This window comes from Chiloscyllium plagiosum, unplaced genomic scaffold (assembly GCF_037043375.1).
Source record: "Chiloscyllium plagiosum isolate Xiang-an unplaced genomic scaffold, Cpla_swu_hap1 HiC_scaffold_3, whole genome shotgun sequence".
Lineage (NCBI taxonomy): Eukaryota > Metazoa > Chordata > Chondrichthyes > Orectolobiformes > Hemiscylliidae > Chiloscyllium > Chiloscyllium plagiosum.
This window is the reverse complement of record NW_028270141.1, coordinates 64284673-64307136: the sequence shown is the minus strand read 5'-3', so window position 1 is coordinate 64307136 and position 22464 is coordinate 64284673. Positions and strand designations below refer to the sequence as shown.

General features: G+C 36.2%; 1 protein-coding gene across 1 annotated transcript in view; it reads right to left on the bottom strand.

The window, feature by feature from the left end:
- Window positions 1-22464, bottom strand: part of cdc5l (CDC5 cell division cycle 5-like (S. pombe)) — a 48543-nt gene that overhangs the window by 14129 nt on the left and 11950 nt on the right. The window contains exons 4-13 of the mRNA XM_087979825.1: window positions 22020-22147; window positions 19039-19138; window positions 17652-17870; window positions 13070-13214; window positions 8385-8573; window positions 6813-6961; window positions 6083-6245; window positions 2552-2716; window positions 2199-2277; window positions 1710-1954 (exon numbers count right to left, since the gene is read on the bottom strand). Of these exons, the coding sequence (XP_087835951.1) occupies window positions 1710-1954; window positions 2199-2277; window positions 2552-2716; window positions 6083-6245; window positions 6813-6961; window positions 8385-8573; window positions 13070-13214; window positions 17652-17870; window positions 19039-19138; window positions 22020-22147 (1582 nt within the window). The remainder of the gene's footprint in view (window positions 1-1709; window positions 1955-2198; window positions 2278-2551; window positions 2717-6082; window positions 6246-6812; window positions 6962-8384; window positions 8574-13069; window positions 13215-17651; window positions 17871-19038; window positions 19139-22019; window positions 22148-22464) is intronic.

The following is a 22464-nucleotide window of genomic DNA, read 5'->3' as shown; positions in this document are numbered from 1 at the left end:
TAACTTGATATAAGGATATTACAACTTCATCGACAGTATACATAGAACTACACAACACAGGAACACAACACAACACCGAGGAAGGTCCTATTTTTAAGAAATTATTAATAATTAGTAAGAGATTTGTTGTATATCTATGCTAAAAATGACAAATTATTCAAATAAACTTTATGGTATCTGCAAACACTACTGGGAGCACTACTGGGTCAAAATGCTACTGATCTCAGCTATGCTTTCATGATCAGAACACACCAGCACCCAATAATTAGATTAATATGTAAATAATTCAGGCAGCTAAACAGAAAAGAGGTAACTGAAGTTTTCCATCATAGTTTAGCTATTGGCCTTGCATTTCCGGAACTGTCAAAATCTGAGTTTAACCTTGTTCCAGATTTAAAAATTAACCACACCGTTAACTCCAGTACTCTTCAATTATGCAGCCAAGAGCACAACAACTGCACAAGATAACAAACTTAGTTTAGCAAATGTAATATGTGAATTTGCATTTGCAATATTGGAGCATCTTTTTGAAATCTATGTTCTTATTTTCATATTGTTTTATTCATTTTGCACAAGTTAAAAATTCAAAATTCTGTAATGACTTACATACATGTAAATGATGACTAATGGTACATTCTTTGTTTCAGAACTCCAATCTAATGTCAGATTAGAAAACAAATAGAGGAAACTGAATGCTTAAACAAGTTTAAGAAAATATACAATTTGGAAGGGATACTTAAAAAAAAAAATCCCAGGAATAAAAATCTTTCATTTATCATGATGTTTGGGAATATAATATTAATTTTCATCAACTTTTCTTTTTGAAAAATATTTTCAATATCTCTGATGATAATCATTCAGTACTTCCTGCTGTAATAATTCCTCAACTCTGAAAAGCCAATATTTTTATTTTCAGTAATTAAAACAGATTTTAAAAGCTTATTACCGCATATTGACATGCATTTTCCTTCAGTTTTATACTGTGTAATAGCACATATTTTCTGTGCAAATAGACAATATAAAATTGAAGAAAAATGCATGTGCTTCATCATTTGTAGAACTCTTGTGCACCATGTACAATTTACCCAACTCTGGATTCTACCATACCTAACTGTCAGAATGTTTTGCATAATTACTTCCTAATTCTCAATGGTCATCAAGAAATAGTCAAGATTATTCATTCATTTCCACAACTCTTCTGTTCAACTCTAAACTACTGCACTCCACTAATGCTCCCAAAGTCTTATCTATAACAGCACAGGAACTAATTGTAAAATCTAATACTTAATTCCTCAATTTTTAATCCAAATCAGTTGCTCATCAAATTTCTTTTCAAAGACGTTTATTGACTGACCCTTATATGCCTTTTCCAGCAGGTCCGCTAGTCAGTGTAAAAGATCTTGTCAAATGTCAGGTACTGCCACTACAGTGACACAGTAAGGAATAGTTTTCATACATCTCTATCACCCAGCATTTTTTACTTCTGGATCACACACTTAAATAATTTTTCTCCCCGAGAAACGAACAAAAACCACAAACTACGTTTCCCTCAGAATGAAGCATAGAATACCCTAGAATTACTTCCCCTCATCAATACAAACTTAAATTCATTTTTTTTGCTTCCTATCTCTTCAGAGTTTACTAATTAGAATTTGAATGTCCTATCATCCAAAATAAATAAATGGTTATATACTCAACCATTAACAAACCTTTTTCATCTCTTCTTTGCTGATTTTTTCATATCCATTGTGTTCTAGGAAAGCAATATGCTCAGCATTGCTGGAGCTTGATCCTGATCCTTTCCCTCTTTTTCCAAATTGGTCTACATATGGATGATGAAGTGTATCATGGTGTAGCATAATGATCATTTCTTTCTTCACCATCTCTTCAGCTTTCTGCATCTCAGTCAGAGGTGGTTCAACATTCAGAGGTCGTAAAATGGTTTCATTTACCTAAAAATCAAAAATTCAATTTCATTTTTTAAAGAACATTTCAACAGCTCAGACATATGATATCTAATCTAAAAAATTATGAAAACATTATTTATATCTTTCATGCTATTGTCTCATTTTCATTGTGCAATCTTCCATTGATAGGAGAGTCTTTTTTTCCACATTCTGTCGGATATGATTTATTAGCTTTCAATTTCATGCTATTTTCTGTTTGTATTTATAAAATTGCAAAATTTATACTTTCCTCTGTAGGTCTTGGAAGATTTCGCTGTACTGATTGGTGCCTCTTTTTTAACTCCCTCTCTCGTTCTGCATCTTTCATTGCCTGCAGAGAAAAAAAGTGAAAAGTTTGAAACTTATAAATAAAGATTTGTCTCTAAAGTAAAAATGCACATATGCTAAATGCATTGGACAACTTCACTGAGCTACCAGGTCATTACTTAAAGAATGGATCAGTTTCTAGAATTCAAACCCTGGCCATATGATCCATTGAAAACATTACAATTAAAATAAAATTTAGTAAATTTGCTTACAATGGAATGCGTTCACAAAAAGTATTTTCAGAAATCTATTTTGGTGGAACTCTTAAAGCAGCTTACTTGTCTACGGGATTCTACATCAGCTGCATCTTCTATGAAATTATCTTCTGTCTCTGGTTCCTCAAGCTCTCGCTCTGCATTCTCTGGGAGCACGATTTCAAAGTCATTCTTTGGAGTTGGAAGGTTCAGCAGGCCCATTCGCAGTTGCTCTCGATGTTCTCTTTCCTACAAAATTAATGAGACGTTTTAGGATATAGTAGTAAAGTCCAGAGTTACAGCATTGGGGAAGGTGATCGCCCAGTGGTATTATCATTGGACTATCAATCCAGATATCCAAGTTAATATTCTGAGGACCTGGGTTCAAATCTGCCATGGCAGATGGTGGAATTTGAATTCAATAAACATCTGGAATTAAAAGTCTAATGATGACCAAGAATCCATTGTTGATTGTCAGGAAAAACCCATCTAGGTTACTAATGTCCTTTAGAGATTGAAATCTGCCATCCTTACCTGGTCTGCATACATCAGATTCCAAGGCCATAGCACTGTGCCGACTCTCAACTGCCCTCAGGGCAGTTAGGAATGGGCAAGAACCCTCATCCCATGAATGAATTTTAAATATAGTGATAGGGTTGATAAAGTATTCATGTTGGATTTCAATACAAACCTTTAAAACCATGAAAGCTTCCAAAAAATAATTACTGACATCTTAATCTTAAAAGAAATCCGGCTAAAGGGCAAAGATACCTTCCCACTAAATGATGCCTTCCCAGCTAGCTATGCCTTTCCCTGCCCTCTAGTGGCAGAATGGCTCTGAACACTATCATACACAGTGCAGGCATGCACAGATTACAAATTTTAAGAAAGCTAAAAGTATAGTTATCACTTGATTTTGGCAGTATAGACTATTAGCTCTGGACAATTCCACATTGTAGGGAATCTAATTCTAATTCAATTCAAAACAGGCTGGACACAGCAGTTAACATGTCTTTCTACTTAATCACAGACAAGAGAGTTAGATGGAATGTAGATGATCATGCAATGGATCACATTGACTTTTCAATATGTTTGAGACCAGGAGCCATGGAAATACAAAAATCTCAGCTGCTTTAAACACTCAAGGTTTAAAAACCATAACACAAGAATGTTTATTGGTCTAACACACTATCTTGTTTGAAAATGATATTGGACTTGTTTAAATCAGACAGCTTGGAAAGACAGCCATGCTACTTACTTTTAAAAATAATGGCTGAAGCTATTCTGAACAAAGACACCAACGGAAGCACCTAAACAGCCAAGGTAATAAGTAACTACATCCTGAAAGCGTGTGAAGGACTCCTTCCAAAATATTCTAACTTCAGGTTCACTTGAAAACCTACCTCCCAAGCAATTTAATTACAAGAAGCTTGTCTTACTGAGAATCCTCCAGTTAAAGCATCAACTCATCTAAGAAATCAAAGATCTGCCATGGGAAAAAAAACAGATATTCCAAAATTGCAATTAGATTGTGTTTGCCTCCACTGTACCTAGTTTTTGTGAGTGATTGTGTGAGGGAGTAAAGTCAGGCATTGCATTTATTTTCAACCTCTGGGACAAATGCATGATGATAACATAATTATATAATTTACATTTAAGCTAACAAAGGTTTGTAGCTGGAATTACTTAAATTGAGACAAATCACTGAGGGTAAGAACATACAAGTACCCCACATATTAAAACACTTAAAATATGGACAATAAGAAAACACAAATCTTGATTGTGATACACCAAATCACACCTTAGTCTAACCCTGCTTCTACTCTGAACATTTTACCTTTGTTCCACTTCATTAGCCTTGTTTTTAAAAGGTTTGACCCTGCAGGACAACCAAGTACAAATAAGATATTTTCTCACTGAGCTGTCTTTACTGCTTTCTTCCTCAAGTCTTTGCACTCAGATATTTCTCATCCTTCACGTTCAACCTATTTCTGAGTTCAGTCTGCACCATCTCCAGAGAATGCTATTCTCCTCTCTTTGTTCTTCATTTTCATGTAAACATACTTAAATCCAGCTCCATGAACTTGCCATTTTACACAGCTTTGCTACTCAGTGTGATAAACAGGTTTCTGATTGCATACACGAATCATTCCTCACTCCCATTACCTTGCCCTTTCCCAATCTTACTTTCTTCTGTATCGCCAAATGCACTAAGAACTGTGCTTGTAGAAATTACTTTAGACCTCCATTCATCATAACATTTCTAAAGCTATCAATCTGCTCAACCATTGCACTACCTATACCCAAGTAAGTCTAATAGTCTCTCACACCCTGGTCACTCACCCACAGTGGAGTTTACCTTCATTCTCAAGTTCACGGGACATAGACCTGAATGCATTTGACCGAATGGTTCACTGTCATATATGACTAGACTAAAGTAAGCACCATCAGGTCCTACTCTTTACTACTCTCTGTTCCAGGAGTGAAAAGATAACCCCGGTCTCTTTTCTCAATTGCACAGTTTTCTTAAATCAGTCTGTCCTGTTTCCTTGCCAACAAAAAAAAGTGTGGAAGTAATGATTTTTTTGACACTAATACTGACACCATTCAGTCAGCAGCCCTTGCTGTTACCACCCCCTCCCAGAGTTAAACAGGTTACGTTGCCTTCTAATTCCATCAAAGTTGTACATTGTTATGGTTTTCAATTTTCACTAGCCTGTGAAATATGCACTAAATAACAGAGAGTAGGAGTAGGCCATTTCACTCACAGAGCATTTTCTTCCACTTTATCTATTGCTATCCTCCACTTCTCTCCCCAGACTCCTGGACATCTGTAGTATCCTAGAAATTATTTGTTCCTTAAATGGACTTGATTTCCACAACCTTATGTGGTAGCAAATCCACAAGTTCACTAACTGAAGATATTTCTCATCATCACAGTCCTAATTGGCGTACCCTTCATCTAGAGACTTCTTGTTCTTGAACTCCTAAACAGAGGAAGTATCGTCTCCTCCACTGAATCCATCCAGCTCTGTCAGACGTTGCTGTGTTCCCTCTAATGCCAAATATCTCCTTAGATAAGACAACCAAAACTTCACACAGTACTCAGTCTCACTAAGGTCTGGTAAAATTGCAATAAGACATCCTCATTCCTCGTGCAATCCTCTTGCAATAAAGGCAATCATACCTTTTGCCTTCCTAACTGCTCGGTGCACCTGTATGTTTGCTTTCAGTCCCTTTGTACATCATTTCTCTGCCAATCTGCTTTCACACTCATCCACGTTATGCTATAGCTGCCATCTATTTGCCCACACAATCAGCTTTTCAAAGCTTGAAGCCTCTTTACAAACTTTACATACAGGTATTTGGTCTCAAATGAAAACAAATTCAATCTACAGGCCAAATTTAAATAAATACAATTTGAAGAGAAAATAATTACATATTGCCTTTCATATTGCATTATATCTGAATAGTAAGAAGTATTAAGGCAAGTACTTTAGATCAGATCTGTCATTGTGTACATTTAAATGTTGTGTATATGTAAAATATACTAATGTAAAAATATTCCATTTTGCTAACCACAGATTAGCTCTGGAAATAGCCCTGATGGCCTACCAATTGCTTGTTGTATGAAGGATCATTATAATCCACAATTTCTTCTCCTGGGTTGATATTCAATTTGTCCCGTAAAGGAGTCCTTCCTGGGGTCACTGCAACACCAGGTTTAGGTGTCATTCCACTACGTGGAGTCAAGCCATCATTATCATGTGTCGGAGTCCTAAATTTTTCAAAACAAAAACCAAATCATTCCGCTAAGATTTCTCTATTCAAAATAGATAAATGCTGAATATGTGATTAATGAAATGCAGAGATTACATAAAAGCTCAGTTAGGGTGTTGATAAATAAAATAATTTCTCTTCTGCCCTTCCGTTTGTTTGCCATTCTTACTAGGAGTTCTCTTCCTCATCCATCCTGGCAAGGAGATAATGGATGCATTTATCTCCACTGTCTTGACTGGAAACAATGTCTCCTGGACCTACATTTAAAACTGATGATCTAACTTTTCTACTCATTTTTCAAGACCTCTGCACAAATAATAGTGAGAGGATGGATTTTATTTTCTCTTTTCAGGTATCAACTCATGAGCCATTCATAAGCTAAGAACTATTATGTCAATAAGCAACATGAATTAAGTTTAAAAAAAATGAAATATTACACATTACATTAAGCAGTAATCCAATCATTTCAATTAGTCCTTGCAAATATATAATCTTTTATTTTTTAATCCAAAACAGAGCTGTTCAAAAACATTTTAATTTTCTGAAAAATTACATAATCCTTTACCTGAAGGGTGTAGTAAGCAGAGTGTTCGGTGTTTGTACTACCTGTCGCTGTGGGGTTACTCCTGAGAAATCACTTTCATGGAGAGGTGTGTTCAGCCCACCTTTTAGAGGCGTATCAACATTTGTCAGTGCCATCAAGTTTTGAGCTTCCTACATAATGAAGAACAAAACAGAAAAGGCAACTTTGACAGCACTCTAATTTTTCTGCACACCCACCCATTTTTTCTGAAAGAGGTTAGTCAATGGCTAAGACCAAGAGCCCAATTCCAGCAGTCTGTCAGTACTTCTCCGAACCAAAGCAGAACCTTCTCTGAAATTCACACTTTTGAAAGTATTTGGAACTTACCTATCAATGGCTCAATAATAATCAAAAGCAAACTTGAGACCTTCAATAATGCAGACTAAACCAAAATCAAAATGCATAATTTACATTTAATTTGCCTCGCTGAGCTCAGAGCAGTTGATGTAAAGTGCCAACTCAAACTCAGGTTTGATTATTGACATGACCCATTTTAACCAGCCCTTTATGGAGTAACACTAGTGACTTCATTGCTACTAAGTAAAAGGAAGGAAATCCAAACTGTATTTTCCAGTAATTCTATTAGATGAATCCTGATGAAAGTGCTTGTGTGTGACCATTAGATGCTGATTTGGTTCAACTCAGCTGTGATGTTGCATAGCCTTGAAGGTTACAGCCAAGGTTCATGTGAATGATAGTTATAAATCAAGACATCAATTGTACTGGTAACTTTGGAACATTTTAGCAGCAAAAAGAAACTGAATTAAATTTGAAAAAAAAAAATCTTGACCTAGATCTAGTGATCAGTATTAAAATCAGAAACCCTATTTCTGATCTTGATCAGAACACCTTTCTGATGACAACCTTTTGAGTTGTCATACAAATCTCTGGACCAGGATCATTCTTAGTTATGCATTCCAATGTACTCCAGTGACTCAAGCAACCAGCAAGAAGTCAACTGACTGGGGGATGGTATCAGGGGCATGGTGAAATGGTCAGTTTAATTGTTCATCAGGAACTGAGGTTGGTTTCATATTTTCTGATTAACTATTAATCTAAGTCTGTCAGAATCCTCCAAAGTGTCTCACTCTAAGTTAGAGTTGGCAATCTTTGGAGGCTTCCAGAATCCACGTAATTGCTTATGAGAACTTTTTAGAATACTGTACACAGCAATCACAGGAAGTCAGTTGTATCGGGACTACATGTCTGGATGTCCAATCTTAGACTATGCTTCCGCGACCACTATTGCTCGTCAAAAGATCTGGGTTCTGAAATATAACAACATTTTCTAATCTCTAAAACTATACAACTTTAAAAACAAGTACTACACTTCTACAATTCCTTGTTTTTATTCAAAAAACAAAATCTTCAAACTTGAAACGCAGAGGAAGGAAAAAAAACTTTATGTTATTAAGACAAGAATCATATTAAAAGCGAACAAACATTTAAAGAATATTGTAGTGATCAAGAAATATTTGCAGGAAAGCCTCCAATAATGACAACGCATGATGAGTTCTGATAAAAATTCAATTTAGCTTAATATGGTTTAATTACCTGGAGAATACGATCTTGGGCTGCAGGAGTTCGTGCGGTTCGCAAACTCAAACCAGTGTTGGCAATGCTATATTCAGATATGAGAGCATTGGAAGCGGAATTTGGCATTCCGGACTCTTCGACTGTCTGACAGGCCATCTCACTAGCCTGACCAATTTTGACTACTTCTTCCAGCTCAGCATCAGAGATCTTTTAAAAAGGAACACATTTTCTTATTAACTGAATAGTGAAGCATTAATTCCTTTAGCATTATAAAATAACTATGCAGTATACATCTGAATCCTATGAGATGACATTTATACAACACAGAACAGGGATGTTATGGCTTAGGGTTCGTGCTCTACTGCTGAGCCAGGAAGCCAAGGTTCATACCACACCTGCTCCAGAAGTCAGAGATAACATCCTTGAACAGGTTGATAACAAAATATCTAGCAATAATCTGTGAAAGCATCTCCTTTTGACTATTAATGAGCTATTAAAGGCAAGCAAACAAATTGTCAGTCGACTTGGAAATAAGCGGCGATGTTCAAAATCATTAACACATTGTGATCTCAGACAATTCATTTGGAAGTGTCTCTGCTTGCTGCAGACAACCAAATACTGACTGAATTATCACCCTGAAAGTGAGACCGTTCCATTGCAGATTGAAGGAATACATCACATAATGCTACAAAGGTGCCAGTGTGTAATGCTAGAGAAAAACAATTGCACTACAAAAAAAGGGGAAAAGCCAATATATAGCAAATTAAACATAAAATTGCAGGGACTGTTATAAATTGAGTGGCTGCAGTATAGCTGCTGTGACATTTATGAAACATGGGATTTCCTGTAATAAGTGGACAAAAAGGGAAACAGCTACTAATAGCTTGTCTTTCTGTACAGTCTATCAACATACAAGGAATAATAAAGACAATCCAATTTATGGCAGCCAGTGACAGTTGTTGTTAATTTTAATTAAAAACACAAATAATGGAAATCAATAAATTGGTACTCATAAGACATTTTCTGGGTTTATTTAAGTCTTGGCCTTAGGAGGCTATAACTGTTTGTTAGAATGAGAAGTCTGTTGAATTGTATTAAAAATGCATTATCATCTGATTAAAGAAAAGTAGAATTTTGAGAAGAAAAGGATAAGAAGTTAGTCACACATAGTATGTGAATAGAAGACATCCCTACATATCCTTAAGTCTGATTATAATAATGTTACCGAATTACATCTGCAAGCATGTAATTCAAGCAAACAGATGTATTAGTTTTGAAGACGGAAATCTAATTACATTAGATAGCCTGAGGAAAATGGGAATTTCAAACTTTGATTGGAACCCGAAAAGAGAGAAACACCTTCAAAAGTACTAGCTAGGGTTAACTGACTCTAGTCTAATCATTGATGGTGAGGACTAAAGAATGTAAACCAAGTTCTGAAAACAGGTTTTTCACATTTTTGATAACCAAGGCCATTCAGGGATTACAAGCCAATTTGGCACATACAATCTGAAATGTTCACTAGTGCAATTAGGAAAGAAATAGCCATAATCTTACAAAAAAAGTTGTCCCAGATGAAGTTCAAGTTAAATCAAGAATAGTCTCATCAACTTTACAATGACAACTTGTTACTAACTCAGTTTTATTTAAAAAGGATATTATTAAGTGTTTACAGATGAGATATGCACTCAGCTGTGGTTAATATCAAAAGCACTCCTTTGTACCTATGTTCAAACATTTAAAGTATTTGGAATTAAGTCAGACATGGCCTCATGGCACAATCTCTTTCCATCTTTATTTTACAAAAGGAGAGCTTCTGATACAACTTGGACATGCCATGCACTCCAAATAATTTGAGTTTATGAACAGAAAGTGAAAACAACTGAGCAAAAGACCAATGAAATAGATGATATTTTGAAATTTTACATTTCTTATCCATTCTTATTGTATTAAGAACAAAGATGTCAAGTGGACTCTTCGCTTAATTCAGATCTGTGAACAAGCTAGATCATGGTGAGTACATGATTGTTTTGTACTGGGACAGTGAAATGAACAGTTATGATGCAGCAAGCCATCAGAGTGAACAACAGCTTTGTGGTCATAATGATTATCTTTTATTAACTAAGAGGAAACAATCCATTCCTTCCATGTCAAACAAATTAGATCACCAATGGCATCAAACAGACATGAGGTAAGTCTAAATTCACTGAATTCACAGAGATACAAGTATAATGATTGATCTCCCAAGCACATGAGCGACTAGGGAAAACTTTAACTTTGAATTTGCATGTGTAATGGAAATTTCCTTTGTAAACTTGTCATGTAATACAAACACACTTGTAAAAAGTGTGTATGTCTCACTGGGTAGTATGCTGGCAATCAAGCCTCACTATTTGTGGGCGGCACGGTGGCACAGTGGTTAGCACTGCTGCCTCACAGCGCCAGAGACCCGGGTTCAATTCCCGCCTCAGGCGACTGACTGTGTGGAGTTTGCACGTTCTCCCCGTGTCTGCGTGGGTTTCCTCCGGGTGCTCCGGTTTCCTCCCACATCACAAAGATGTGCAGGGTCAGGTGAATTGGCCACACTAAATTGCCCGTAGTGCTAGGTAAGGGGTAAATGTAGGGGTATGGATGGGTTTCGCTTCGGCGGGTCGGTGTGGACTTGTTGGACCGAAGGGCCTGTTTCCACACTGTAATCTAATCTAAAAATCTAATCTATTCCTGAGTCACCACAAAAGTTAAAGAGGCTACAGAAATATATAAAACTCCGTCCCCAATTTACCTATCTTTTAGATTCAGGGTGACAAAAAGCACTGATCAGGTTTCTGTATTTAACGATTACTACTTAGTATAAAAAAGATCCCAGCTACAGGTAAACAATTATGAATTGCTGATATATAACTTTATTAGTTAAACTCTAACCAGTCCTCACCCAATACACACATTCTTGCAGACAGACACAAACAAAAATAATTGTTACAGGCACAGGAAAAGGCCGGAAAGGAAGTTCAATGGTTCCTGCTTCCAGAGAGATGATCAGGATGCTGCTCCTTGCATGGGCAAAGGTCAATTGGTTCACAGTTATAAAGCGCTTCACTTAATAGTTATGCAAGAAGAAAAAATTAAAGTGGCTTTCTTCAGACTTAATTTTGATTTACGGCAGAGAAAACTGACAGCTCTTTCCCTTTCGGAGATTTGGTGACTTCTCCCTCAAATATTCATACACATAAGCAGTTCAGCTACCTGGGAGCAAATGATATAATTGTTACAGACCATACTTGTCAGCTGAAGTTCCATTCCTACCTACCCTGTGACTCCAGCTCATCTGTGTCTAGACATCCATCTCTGCTTCAACAAACTGCTCTGCAAACAGTACTTACAATGAGCGTCAGGTAATTTGCTTTTAAAAAGTGGGAGAAGCCTTCAACAATTCTTGGCTTTTAAAACAGTCTTCTGTTTTCAGATCACAATCAAAAATACAGAAAAATAAAGAAATGCTATCTTTACATTAGTGGGCAGTTTATATCACGCAGTTTATTATATACTGGCAAAGGACAGAGCTCTATTTCCAACATTAGATGCGATTTTCACATGGGACAACATTTATTAAATAATCCAGACTATGCACAGTTCAAAGTCGCAGCACAGGTTATTTAGGAACAGAGATGAGGAGAAATTTCTTCACCCATAGAGTGGTAGTCCTGACGAATTTTCTGCCACAGAAAGTGGTTGAGATCAAAATACTAAATGCTTTAAAGGAATTAAATATAGTTCTTAGAGCTAAAAGGATCAAGGCTTTAGGGAAAATCAGGAACAGAGATTGTTGAGTAATCAACTTTAATTATAGAATGTTTGAACAGGCTTATAGGGCTGAATGGCCTACTTCTGTTCCTAGTTCTATGTTTCTATGAGACAAAAAGGACTTTCCACTTTGTGATCTGAACTTTTAGTCTTCAGAATTTTAATCACTTTTTGACTATATTTATCTTCCAACCATAGAATATGGGTTAAATCACTTGTCTTCTGCCTCCCCTGTTTGACTGTGTGTGGTTGTTGGTTTGGGTGTGAGATTGGGTGTATAGGTTAAATTGCATTCTTCTGCTGTTCTTTTTAAAGTTAAGCTTGATACAATAAATATTATTTTTACAGTCACTGATAAAACCTAGTATGGTTTGCTCCTGTCCTGGTAGTAGCTTGTCAGGCAAATTGAGTTCTGGTGATCTAATTCAGATGTTTCAAATTTATAGTTTGTAACTAACTTGTGGAATAGTTGGGCATGATTAAAGGAAAATGATGTAGGCAAAAGGAATGTGTACATATACAATTTGATTTGGGGCACCGGGATGCCAATTTCTGCTGATTCCCAAGGCAACACTGACTAGTCAGAGTCTACATGCCTAGTTGGCAAACTTAGATTGACAGTTAACTATTTCTGCTGCAACTCCATAGCAACCATGATCCAACAATTCAGTGCCTTCTTCTTAGACTGTATAAATTGGTATTCATTTTCAAACTTGTTTCTGGAGTCCGAATTCTGATGAGCACAAAATGACAAGGGTCGATTTTTTAGCAACAATAGAGAATTGTATAACTGCAATTTTTATCTATTCACATGCTTGGAAGGCAGTATTGTGAAGTAGATATCACAATAGAAAACATAACTATTACCATTACAGTTTTTAGAATAGAAATGTGCTATTTACCTGCGGTGCAGGAAGAACTAGCTTACTTCTTTTTTTGGTAAACTCAGAGACTCCACTAATCTGTAATATAGCAGAAGGCAAATCTGATTCCTTCTTCTTTTTCAGACGCTGCTTATCTTTCTTCTGTTCAGATTCTTCTTTTTCACTGAATTAAAAAAATACAGAAGTTAAATATTCAAAAGCAAAATGCAGGCTTCAAAAGTCCATTAAAGCATTTGAAAGCTGTAATTTGTTCAGTCTAAGAAACTGAAATCTAACATAACTGAACTCGAAAATATTCACATTGATTAATTTACACAAATCTTAAAACTAAGCAGCATGCAATTTTTTAGGCAGTCAGGTCTACTTTTAATTTTACATTCTTTTATTATGAATTATATTGGTTAATATTATACAAAGTGAGTAAAGGTTGCAGCAAAAAAATCCTTCAACCAACTAATGAATATGGATTGATATTAAATAAAATTTCAAATTATTTTTGCCAGTAATTGTAAATATGAAATTGTTATCAATGGTTATCCCATTCCCAATGCATGCTTGAAAGCCCATAGCCCATTTCATAAATCATCTTGACTTAAAGTCAGCCAAACATTAATTGGGATTTTGCTTTCGTTTGAAAGCTCACATGGAGTTTCTTGATTCTTATTATTCCTTTACGTGCACTGTAAAAAATAGAGTAATAATTAAAATATTGTACTAATTTAGGTTGAAGGAATTAAGCATTGGCTTTTCTGAGCTGTAGGTCTAGGCAGAACCCAATTGGAGCCAATAACTGGATGCATAATTTGGGAACAATGTTGTTTATTTAACACTGTTCTTCAGCAATTAATAGTTTTTCTCACTCCAATGGTTATGACCTGCCTCACTGCTCAGATTAATGTTCCCTTTGTCTGTTAGCTGAACTCCCATGTTACTGTTGTGATTTAGCTGCAGCACTCACATTTATCCCAACATTGTGTTCAAACTTTCTTCGTATTTCCAGTGAAATGATTCCAAGGCCTTGACAGAGATTAGAGAAATCCCTCCATACAATTAGAACTTCCCTTCTCTGAAGCATTTTTCGCTGAAATCACAGCATCCCTAACCATCCCACCATTGAACCTTTCCCATTGCTGCTTCAATGTTGATTAATATAAAAATTCTAATTTCCAATTCCTGATGCTTTCCATGGCTGACAGATTTCTTTGCTATCTAATCTGTTTGTCTCTTTTCCATCACCAAATTCCTCTGGCTCCTAGAACACTATGCCAGTTCTGTATCCCTTCGAGATCCTCCTTGTAACTCATCCAAGGTTTCAGCATTTTCTTACCAAATCCACACTACTGTCAGGGACCAAGCTCCACTTTATCTCCATTTTATAGTTTCATTCAGTAACATTGCACAAAATACCATTCAGCCATTGCCAGTTTTTGAAAAACAAATCCAATTAATCTCACTCCCTTTCCTCACAACCCCGCAATTTCTTTTCCTTCAATTTCCTTTTGAAAGTTACTATTAAATTGCTTCCACACAGGCAGCACTTTCTAGATCTCAACAACTCATTGTTTAAAAACATTTTCAACATATTACTTCTGGTTCTTTTTGCCTATGACATCAAATCTTTGCCCTCTGCTTACTGAACACCTGGCACAGTTTTTCTTTACTTACACTTTCGAAACCTTTTATGACTTGAAAACCACTTTCAAATCTCCTCTTAACCCTCTGTATTTTAATCAGTGAAACTCTTACTTCTCCTTTCTTTCCAACATTATTAAAGCTCTCCCATTTCTAATAAAAGGGGAAATTCACATCAATTCAATAGTTTGATTGATTTGCATCTGAAGAAATGAAGAATGCAGGTTATGATGAGAGTTAGAATCAGTAACAGCAATTTGTGATCTCTACATCTAATTATATGTGTGATCTTCAGAAGTTGATATCGACTTTAAGAGATTAACAATAGTAACCTTCATATGAGCATTTCATTAATTGCCATCTGGCTTGCCTTCTCCCAATAATCCCGAACATTATTTCATTAAAAATAACACTCCGGTTTGAGGGCATTGATTAATCAAACACTCCATTCAAGATCTTAACCAGGTCTTATCTGTGTGAAAAAACACTTTTGTTTTTTTTTGGCCAATTTTCCTACATCTATGTCCTTTTGTTGTTTATCCTTTCACAAGTGGGAACATTTTCTTCCCCTTTACACTATCCAGACCACTGATGATTTTGAATTCCACTATCAGATCTTCTCTTCTCCAAGGAAAACAATCCTAACTTTTCCAATATAATTTCATATTTTAAATCCCTCATTCCTAAATTATTCTCATAAATCTCTTCTCTACCCTCTCTAATGCTGTTGGATTCTTCCTGAAGTGAGGTATCCAAATATGGATACAATAACAAGGCCGTGGCACCTGCATTGATGGCGAAGGTTTCAAACACCTTTATGGACGCTAGACTTTAAGATTAGGATGTTGTATTACCCTTAGCTCTTTTTTTTTCACTTTTACTGCTTTTGTTTTTAAATTCTAGTTTTGTAACCATGATGGTGCCAGAGAATGATGACTTTGGACACATTTCACTGTACTCACGTATTCCTATTCTTCAGTACATGTTTCAATAAAATCTAATTCTAACCCAGCTGAAGCTGACACCGACACCCTCCCTAATAAAGAAAACACAGGCTCAAGTATTAGAAAGATGCAGAATTTGAACTGAGCAAAGGGATAACAAACTTAGTAGAGTCTTAACTATTTACCATGTTCATTAATGATGGGAGAGAGTTCAATAGCCAACTTAGTCAATAACACAAAGATAAGTAGTAAGAAGTGTTATTAGCAAACTAAATAAATGTGTAAAGCTGAATAATTGATTTCTATGCAAGTATAGACCTTAAATGGACAGATCAGATTTCTCCTAATAGTGAAAATCTAGAAATAAGGAGGTCGAAAGAGATCCACGTGTACAGATTATAAAATACCAAACAGACAGACAATAATGAAAAAGGCTAAAGGAATATTTTTTGTTTTATATCTAGAGGGCTAGAATACAAAAGGGTCTGATGAAGGGCTTATGTCCGAAACATCAATTCTCCTGCTCCTCGGATGCTGCCTGACCTGCTGTGCTTTTCCAGCACCACACTCTCGACTCTAATTTCCAGCATCTGCAGTCCTCACTTTCTCCTACAAAAGGGTCAAGTCAAATTATAACTGTGAAAGCCTGAAATAAATCACACCTGGAGTACTATGAACAGTTCAGATCACACCATCAAATGATATACTGGCATTGGAGGGAGTGCTCTATAGATTTATCAGAATGATACCTGAATTCCAAAGAAATTATGAAGGGAAATTATACAATCAGGAGTAGTAATTATCTGGAATTTACAAGGCTAAAGGGTCATTTATCAAAATTTCTTAGACATTATAGTGAACTCATATGGTAGATAAAGAGTTCATTTGTGAATCTAGGACTGGAGACATAATGTAAAGGTGAGACCCAGACTTTTCAGGAGTAAAGAAACACTTCCAAACACAAAGGATGGCAGAAATTTCTGGTTTTCTATACCAATGCTACATCAATTGTTAATTTTAAATTTGAGTTAGATAAGAGTTCTTTCAAACAAAAGAATTGAGTGATATGTGACAATGGAGTTAGGTCACAGATCAACCATGATCTCATTAAACGATGGACCAAGCTTGAGGGACTTAAAAGGTTTTCATCAAGCTGTGCAACTTGCTTGGTGAAAGGACATTTTAACTCCTAATGGACTGATACCTATTTCCAGTAATTTTTGATATTTTATTGCTTCTGTAATGTTCTACCTGTAAATAAATTTATTACTTTTAACCAATACATATTAATCTGACTGGTTTATACTTTTCATCTATTATTTTCATAATATAATGGGCACAACCGAGAGAGAATTAGATTACTTACAGTGTGGAAACAGGCCCTTCGGCCCAAGTCCACACCAACCTGCCGAAGCGCAACCCATTCATGCCCCTACATTTACCCCTTCGCCTAACACTACGGGCAATTTAGCGTGGCCAATTCACCTAACCTGCACATTTTTGGACTGTGGGAGGAAACCCACGCAGACACAGGGAGAATGCGCAAACTCCACACAGTCAGTCACCTGAGGCGGGAATTGAACCCAGGTCTCTGGCGCTGTGAGGCAGCAGTGTTAACCACTGTGCCACCATGCCGCCCACTAAAGATTAAAAGTAAACAATAAAAAGGGGTAGCATTGTGGCTAAATGGTTAGCATGCTGCCTTAGTGCCAGGGTTTGATTCCAGATTTGACTGACTGTGTGGAGTTTGCACATTCTCCCAGAGTCTGTGTGGGTTTCTAGCCAGGACTTCATTTTCCTCCTACAGTCCAAAATGAGCAGGTTAAGTGGTTGGTCAAGCTAAATTACCTCCATAGAGTCCAGGGATGTGCAGGCTAGGTGGATTAGTCTTGGTAAATGCAGGGTTATACGGGGTTGGAGTAGGGGACTAGGTCTGTATGGGATGCAATAAGGTTAGGGTTCTCTGCTTTTGTTCTATGATTCTAGGTATTCTAAGTATAATTTAGTATTTTACTGCAACTTACGATCTTAGCTCTCCATCCAAATGCTGCTGGCGGAGTCTCTTGAAGTCTGGTTCAAGTGCTTGATGGTTTTCCTCAGCAGTATCATAAAAACCTGCTGCAGGTTTCTTTTCAAAGGGAATTTCAGCATTATAATCCACTCCTCTCTTCTTTTTTCTTTTCTTTTGTATCTCAATTCCAGCAGCTCGCAATTCCCTGCGCTTCTGAAGGGCTGCAAGTCTCCTACGTAACAAAGATCATATGGACATGCATTATTAACTTTCCATGAAGGGTGCGCCTAGCAATTCTGCCTATTAGAAAGTCAATTGATATAACTTTGCAGCAAGTTAAAAAACAGAAGTTGATTGGAACAATCCTGAAGCCTAGATTTACATAATTTACCGTCAGTTTATTTTCTCCCACCATTTTTGGTTTTCTTTTGTTGGCTTTTAAAGCTGACTCAATCCTCTGGTTTACCACTAATCTTCACCACACCGTGAGTGTTTTCCTTTAACTTTGATACTATCCATAACTTCCTTGGTTAACCATGGTCAGTTTATCTCTTTCCGACAATTCATTTTACTCCCTGGGTTATATCTTTAATGCAAGCCATTGTTCAAAACTCTCTTTACTGCTAAACCTCTTTCCCAGTCCACTCCATCAGCTCTACCCCTAATTCCTTTATAATTGCCTTTGTTTACATTTGGCCTGTTGTTTCCAACCCAGGTTTATCACTCTCATACTGAATGCTAAATTCTAACATATTTTAATCATTGTTTCCTAGGACATCTTTTACTCCACGATCATTTATTAAACCTACCTCATTACATATTACTAGATCCAAAAATGCCTGTTGGATCCACAGCATATTGTTCTAGGAAACTGTTCTAACCAGTCAAGATTAGAGTGGTGCTGGAAAAGCACAGCAGGTCAAGCAGCATCTGAGGAGCCAGAACATCGACGTTTCGGGCACCTTCCTGATGAGCAGCTTTTGCCCGAAACGGCGATGTTCCGGCTCCTCAGATGCTGCCTGACCTGCTGTGCTTTTTCAGCACCACTCTAATCTTGAGTCTAAACTCCAGCATCTGCAGTACCCACTTCTGCCTAACTGTTCTAAATATACTAATTTGCTTCTCATGACTTTCTGTCGATTTGACTTACCCAAACTACATTACAATTAAAGGCACCCATGATTAATGGACTGTCACCATGTTTACCAAGATGCACAGTTGCTAAGTCCACCCAAGTATAAGAGTTGGGTTATTATAATATATCATAATAACAATAACAGGCTCATTTCTGAAAAAAATTCTCCTTTTATTCAGACTTTAATCTGCAGCTCCAGTTACCCTCAGATCTGTTCATAAAATATGACACGAATTTTGCTGTACAAATTATTTCAAAGACTAACCTGGCTTCTTCAAGTTGCTTTTCTCGTGCTTTCCTCTTTGCTTTCTTGCCTTGAGTATTAGCCAAACGCGCCCTAGCCTCAGACAGCATCTCAAGTTCATCTAAGAGTTTTTTTTAAAATGTAATTTGGACATTATAAGATCAGTACTAGGAATATACAATGCTAAGAAAAAAACTTTTGATGTTTAAAATGTATACAAAATATATACAGCCTCACCCATCATAATAAACAAAATACATTGAAAAACATATACCCTGATAAATCTCTTTGTCAGACCTCAAGTCCACTTATATTAACATTTGAAGTTAAGAAAATGTCAACAAGAAATGTTAGGAAATTGAATCTTCTCCTCCCCAATACAAAATTTAATTTTATAATGAGAAATGGGCAATGACGACCACCACAGTAATGAAAGGTGACGTGCAGCTAATATAGACAGCTAGAAATAATAAACAGTATGACTTTCAAGATTTAAATATAATCTATAAAAAGTCCAAACAAGGCTACATATGTCTTAGCATACATTAAGTATATTTCATCAGCTAAGAATTAATCATATACTCTCAGTTGTATATGAACCATAAAGTTAAAAACTTAAATCTGCAAAAAACAGTTTGCAGAAGTGGGACAAATACAAGAGATGCCTCAAAGAGCAATGCAAACAAATCACTCAAAAAGCTTAATTAAGTTGAAGGTCATTTTAGTTTAGAAAATGGATACAAAATTAAATTGTGAACATCCACGTAAATGACAGCAAGGACTCTCAAACAAAGGATTGAGAGTATGTAATAACAAGTGAAAGGAATTCCTGAGGAAAATAAACTGTATCCAAACGTGGAATTCCTTGGATGACTGAAGAAACTGAAATTCAAATGAGAAAGAAAAAGCAAGTTTTTGATAATTATCAAATTCAAAATCAAACAGAAAGCCACAAAGCTTTAAAAAAAATACCAGGGCCAAAGATAAAATTTTCCCAGGGAAAAAGCAACAGGTTGACATTGGGTAACAATGCTCATTTGAAGAGCTGGTGCAGCCAGAATGGGCCAAATGGCCTCACAGTAACAATTCTGTGATTCAAAGAATGTATAAGATAATGTTGGACATGAGTTTTTGAACAACTTAAAAAAGACTAAATGAAATGTCAGAGGTAATTTTACAAAACAGGAGTGTGCCATTCACCTTATTGACCGTGTTTCACCGTTCATATATCATGAATTTATATTTATATTAGCTCCACCCATTTGCCTCAGTTCCTTAATCCTTAATACACTTGTTTAGAAAAATCTATTAAACTCTATTTTGGAATTTTCAGTTGACCTACCAAGCAGTTTTTTGGGGGAAATGTGTGTAAACATATGCTTTCCAAGTAAGAATGGCAGATTTTCATCCCCAAAGGATTTTACCATTAGGTTTTTACCAAAACACTAGCATTTTCATTCCAGATTTTTATTGAAGTTCCACATGTTCATACACTGAACTCCATATCCTAATGTTTTGCCAACATGATCTATCCCCATGCGCTCATTTTTAAAAACAATCCCCTACATAGAACCTTGTCAAATTCTTTCCATAAGTCCATATCTGAAACATCTTCAGAACTCCCATACATACCGTGCCCATTACTTCCTCATAAAATTCAACTCAAATCCTTAAACATAACTTGCCCTTTACAAATTCATATTAGCTCTCTAATTTCCAAATACTTAGGCATTCCATTCTGAATGAGAGATTCCAGGAGTCTCCCTACAGCTGGTGTTACAACAAAAATCCTACAATTTCTTATTTTTTCTCCAATGCATCATGAATAGTGGACATTGGAAAATTAAGAAAGAGGAGATATTTCCTGAATTATCCATTAAAAGATTTTTCTCAGCTACTTCTAAAATTCCATTTTGGTGACCATTGGATTCTGGAGATTTGCTTAACTTTAATTTCAATAGTTTGTCTATTATAAATCGACTGAATTCCTGTTCATTTTTAGTTTTTCTTGTTTATGCCACCTTTATCGCTTTCTCTACCAAAACAAAGCACTTATTTTGTAAGTCTGTTATTTCACTGTGTCCATTATTTTTGTCTACTTTAGAGAGTTAGACTTGTATCTGGTTTAACTGGGATATTAACTCAAAAGGAGCTTCAACAAAGATAACATGATTTGGCACATATAAATAAGTGGCATTTTCAATTTTAATCAAACAAAATCATTAACCATTTTCATCTTACTTCATGTTCACAGAATTCTAGGTGCCAAAGGATCATACATCACGTTTGGTATATCTTTCAAAACATCAACAGTGACTGACAAATCAGCATTACCTTCTTTATGAAGGGAACATTAATTGCTGCTTGCCATTTTTAACCAACATTGCTGAATTTCCTTAAGAAATACTATACCCCAAAATCATGTCATAGATAACATCAGACTCAATGGTTTACATTAGAAGTGACTATGCATGAAACATTGGTGAGTCTTTTAAAGGAAAGGGAATATCCAATCCCTGAAATTAAATGTGTTTTCATTGTTTGGTAACTGTATGTAAATGATCTGGTTCAGAAATAATGTTGGTGTACATATGACACAAATATGCTTCAGACAAAATATCCATGTCATCACCAAGACTTTTATTAATATCACCTGATTGCCTCAGTTCATCTGTTACAGAAGTGCTCATCCATGTCATTGTTACTTATACATTTGACAATTTCAACTCAGGATGGTCAATATTCCACATTTGAACCTCTAAAAGCTGGAGCTTATTTATAATTCTGCTGCCTATGTCCTTATTGCAGTAAATGTGCTCATTCAACACCTCTCTGTTTACTGACCCACAATCAGTCCCATTTAAGCAATGACCCAATTTTCAAATTCTTATTTTTTATAATTTCTCCAGGGCCTCAACCTACCACCTCTGCTAATCTCCCCCATTGCACAGCTCTCCGGGATATCTCCTTTGCTTTACTTCTTGCATTTAATCATGAAATACCTTCATCCATATCCACTGGGTCAGGCCTGGCTGGTTTTGTTTCTGGATTTGGATCAATCTCGCCAGGTTTAAGCTTTCGAGGATCATCAGCAGTTTCTTCTTCTTGATCTCTTTGTGCAGCTTTGTCACTGAAACATGTCCAGGGACATCAATTCAATTTCATAACAACTTATTAAAAAGAAGTGATTTTCTCAACATTCTTTCAGAAGAGTCAGCATAAAATTGTGGAGGAGCTGGTGTTGGTCTGGGGTGGACAAATTTAAAAATCACAAAACACCAGGTTATGGCCCAACAGGCTTATCTGGAAGCTCTAGCTTTCAGAGTGCTGCTCCTTCATCAGGTAGCTGAAGGGGCAGTGCTTTAAAAACTAGTGCTTCCAAATAAACCTGTTGGGCTATAACCTGGTGTTGTGTGATTTTTAACTGAATAAAATTATTGAGCATTG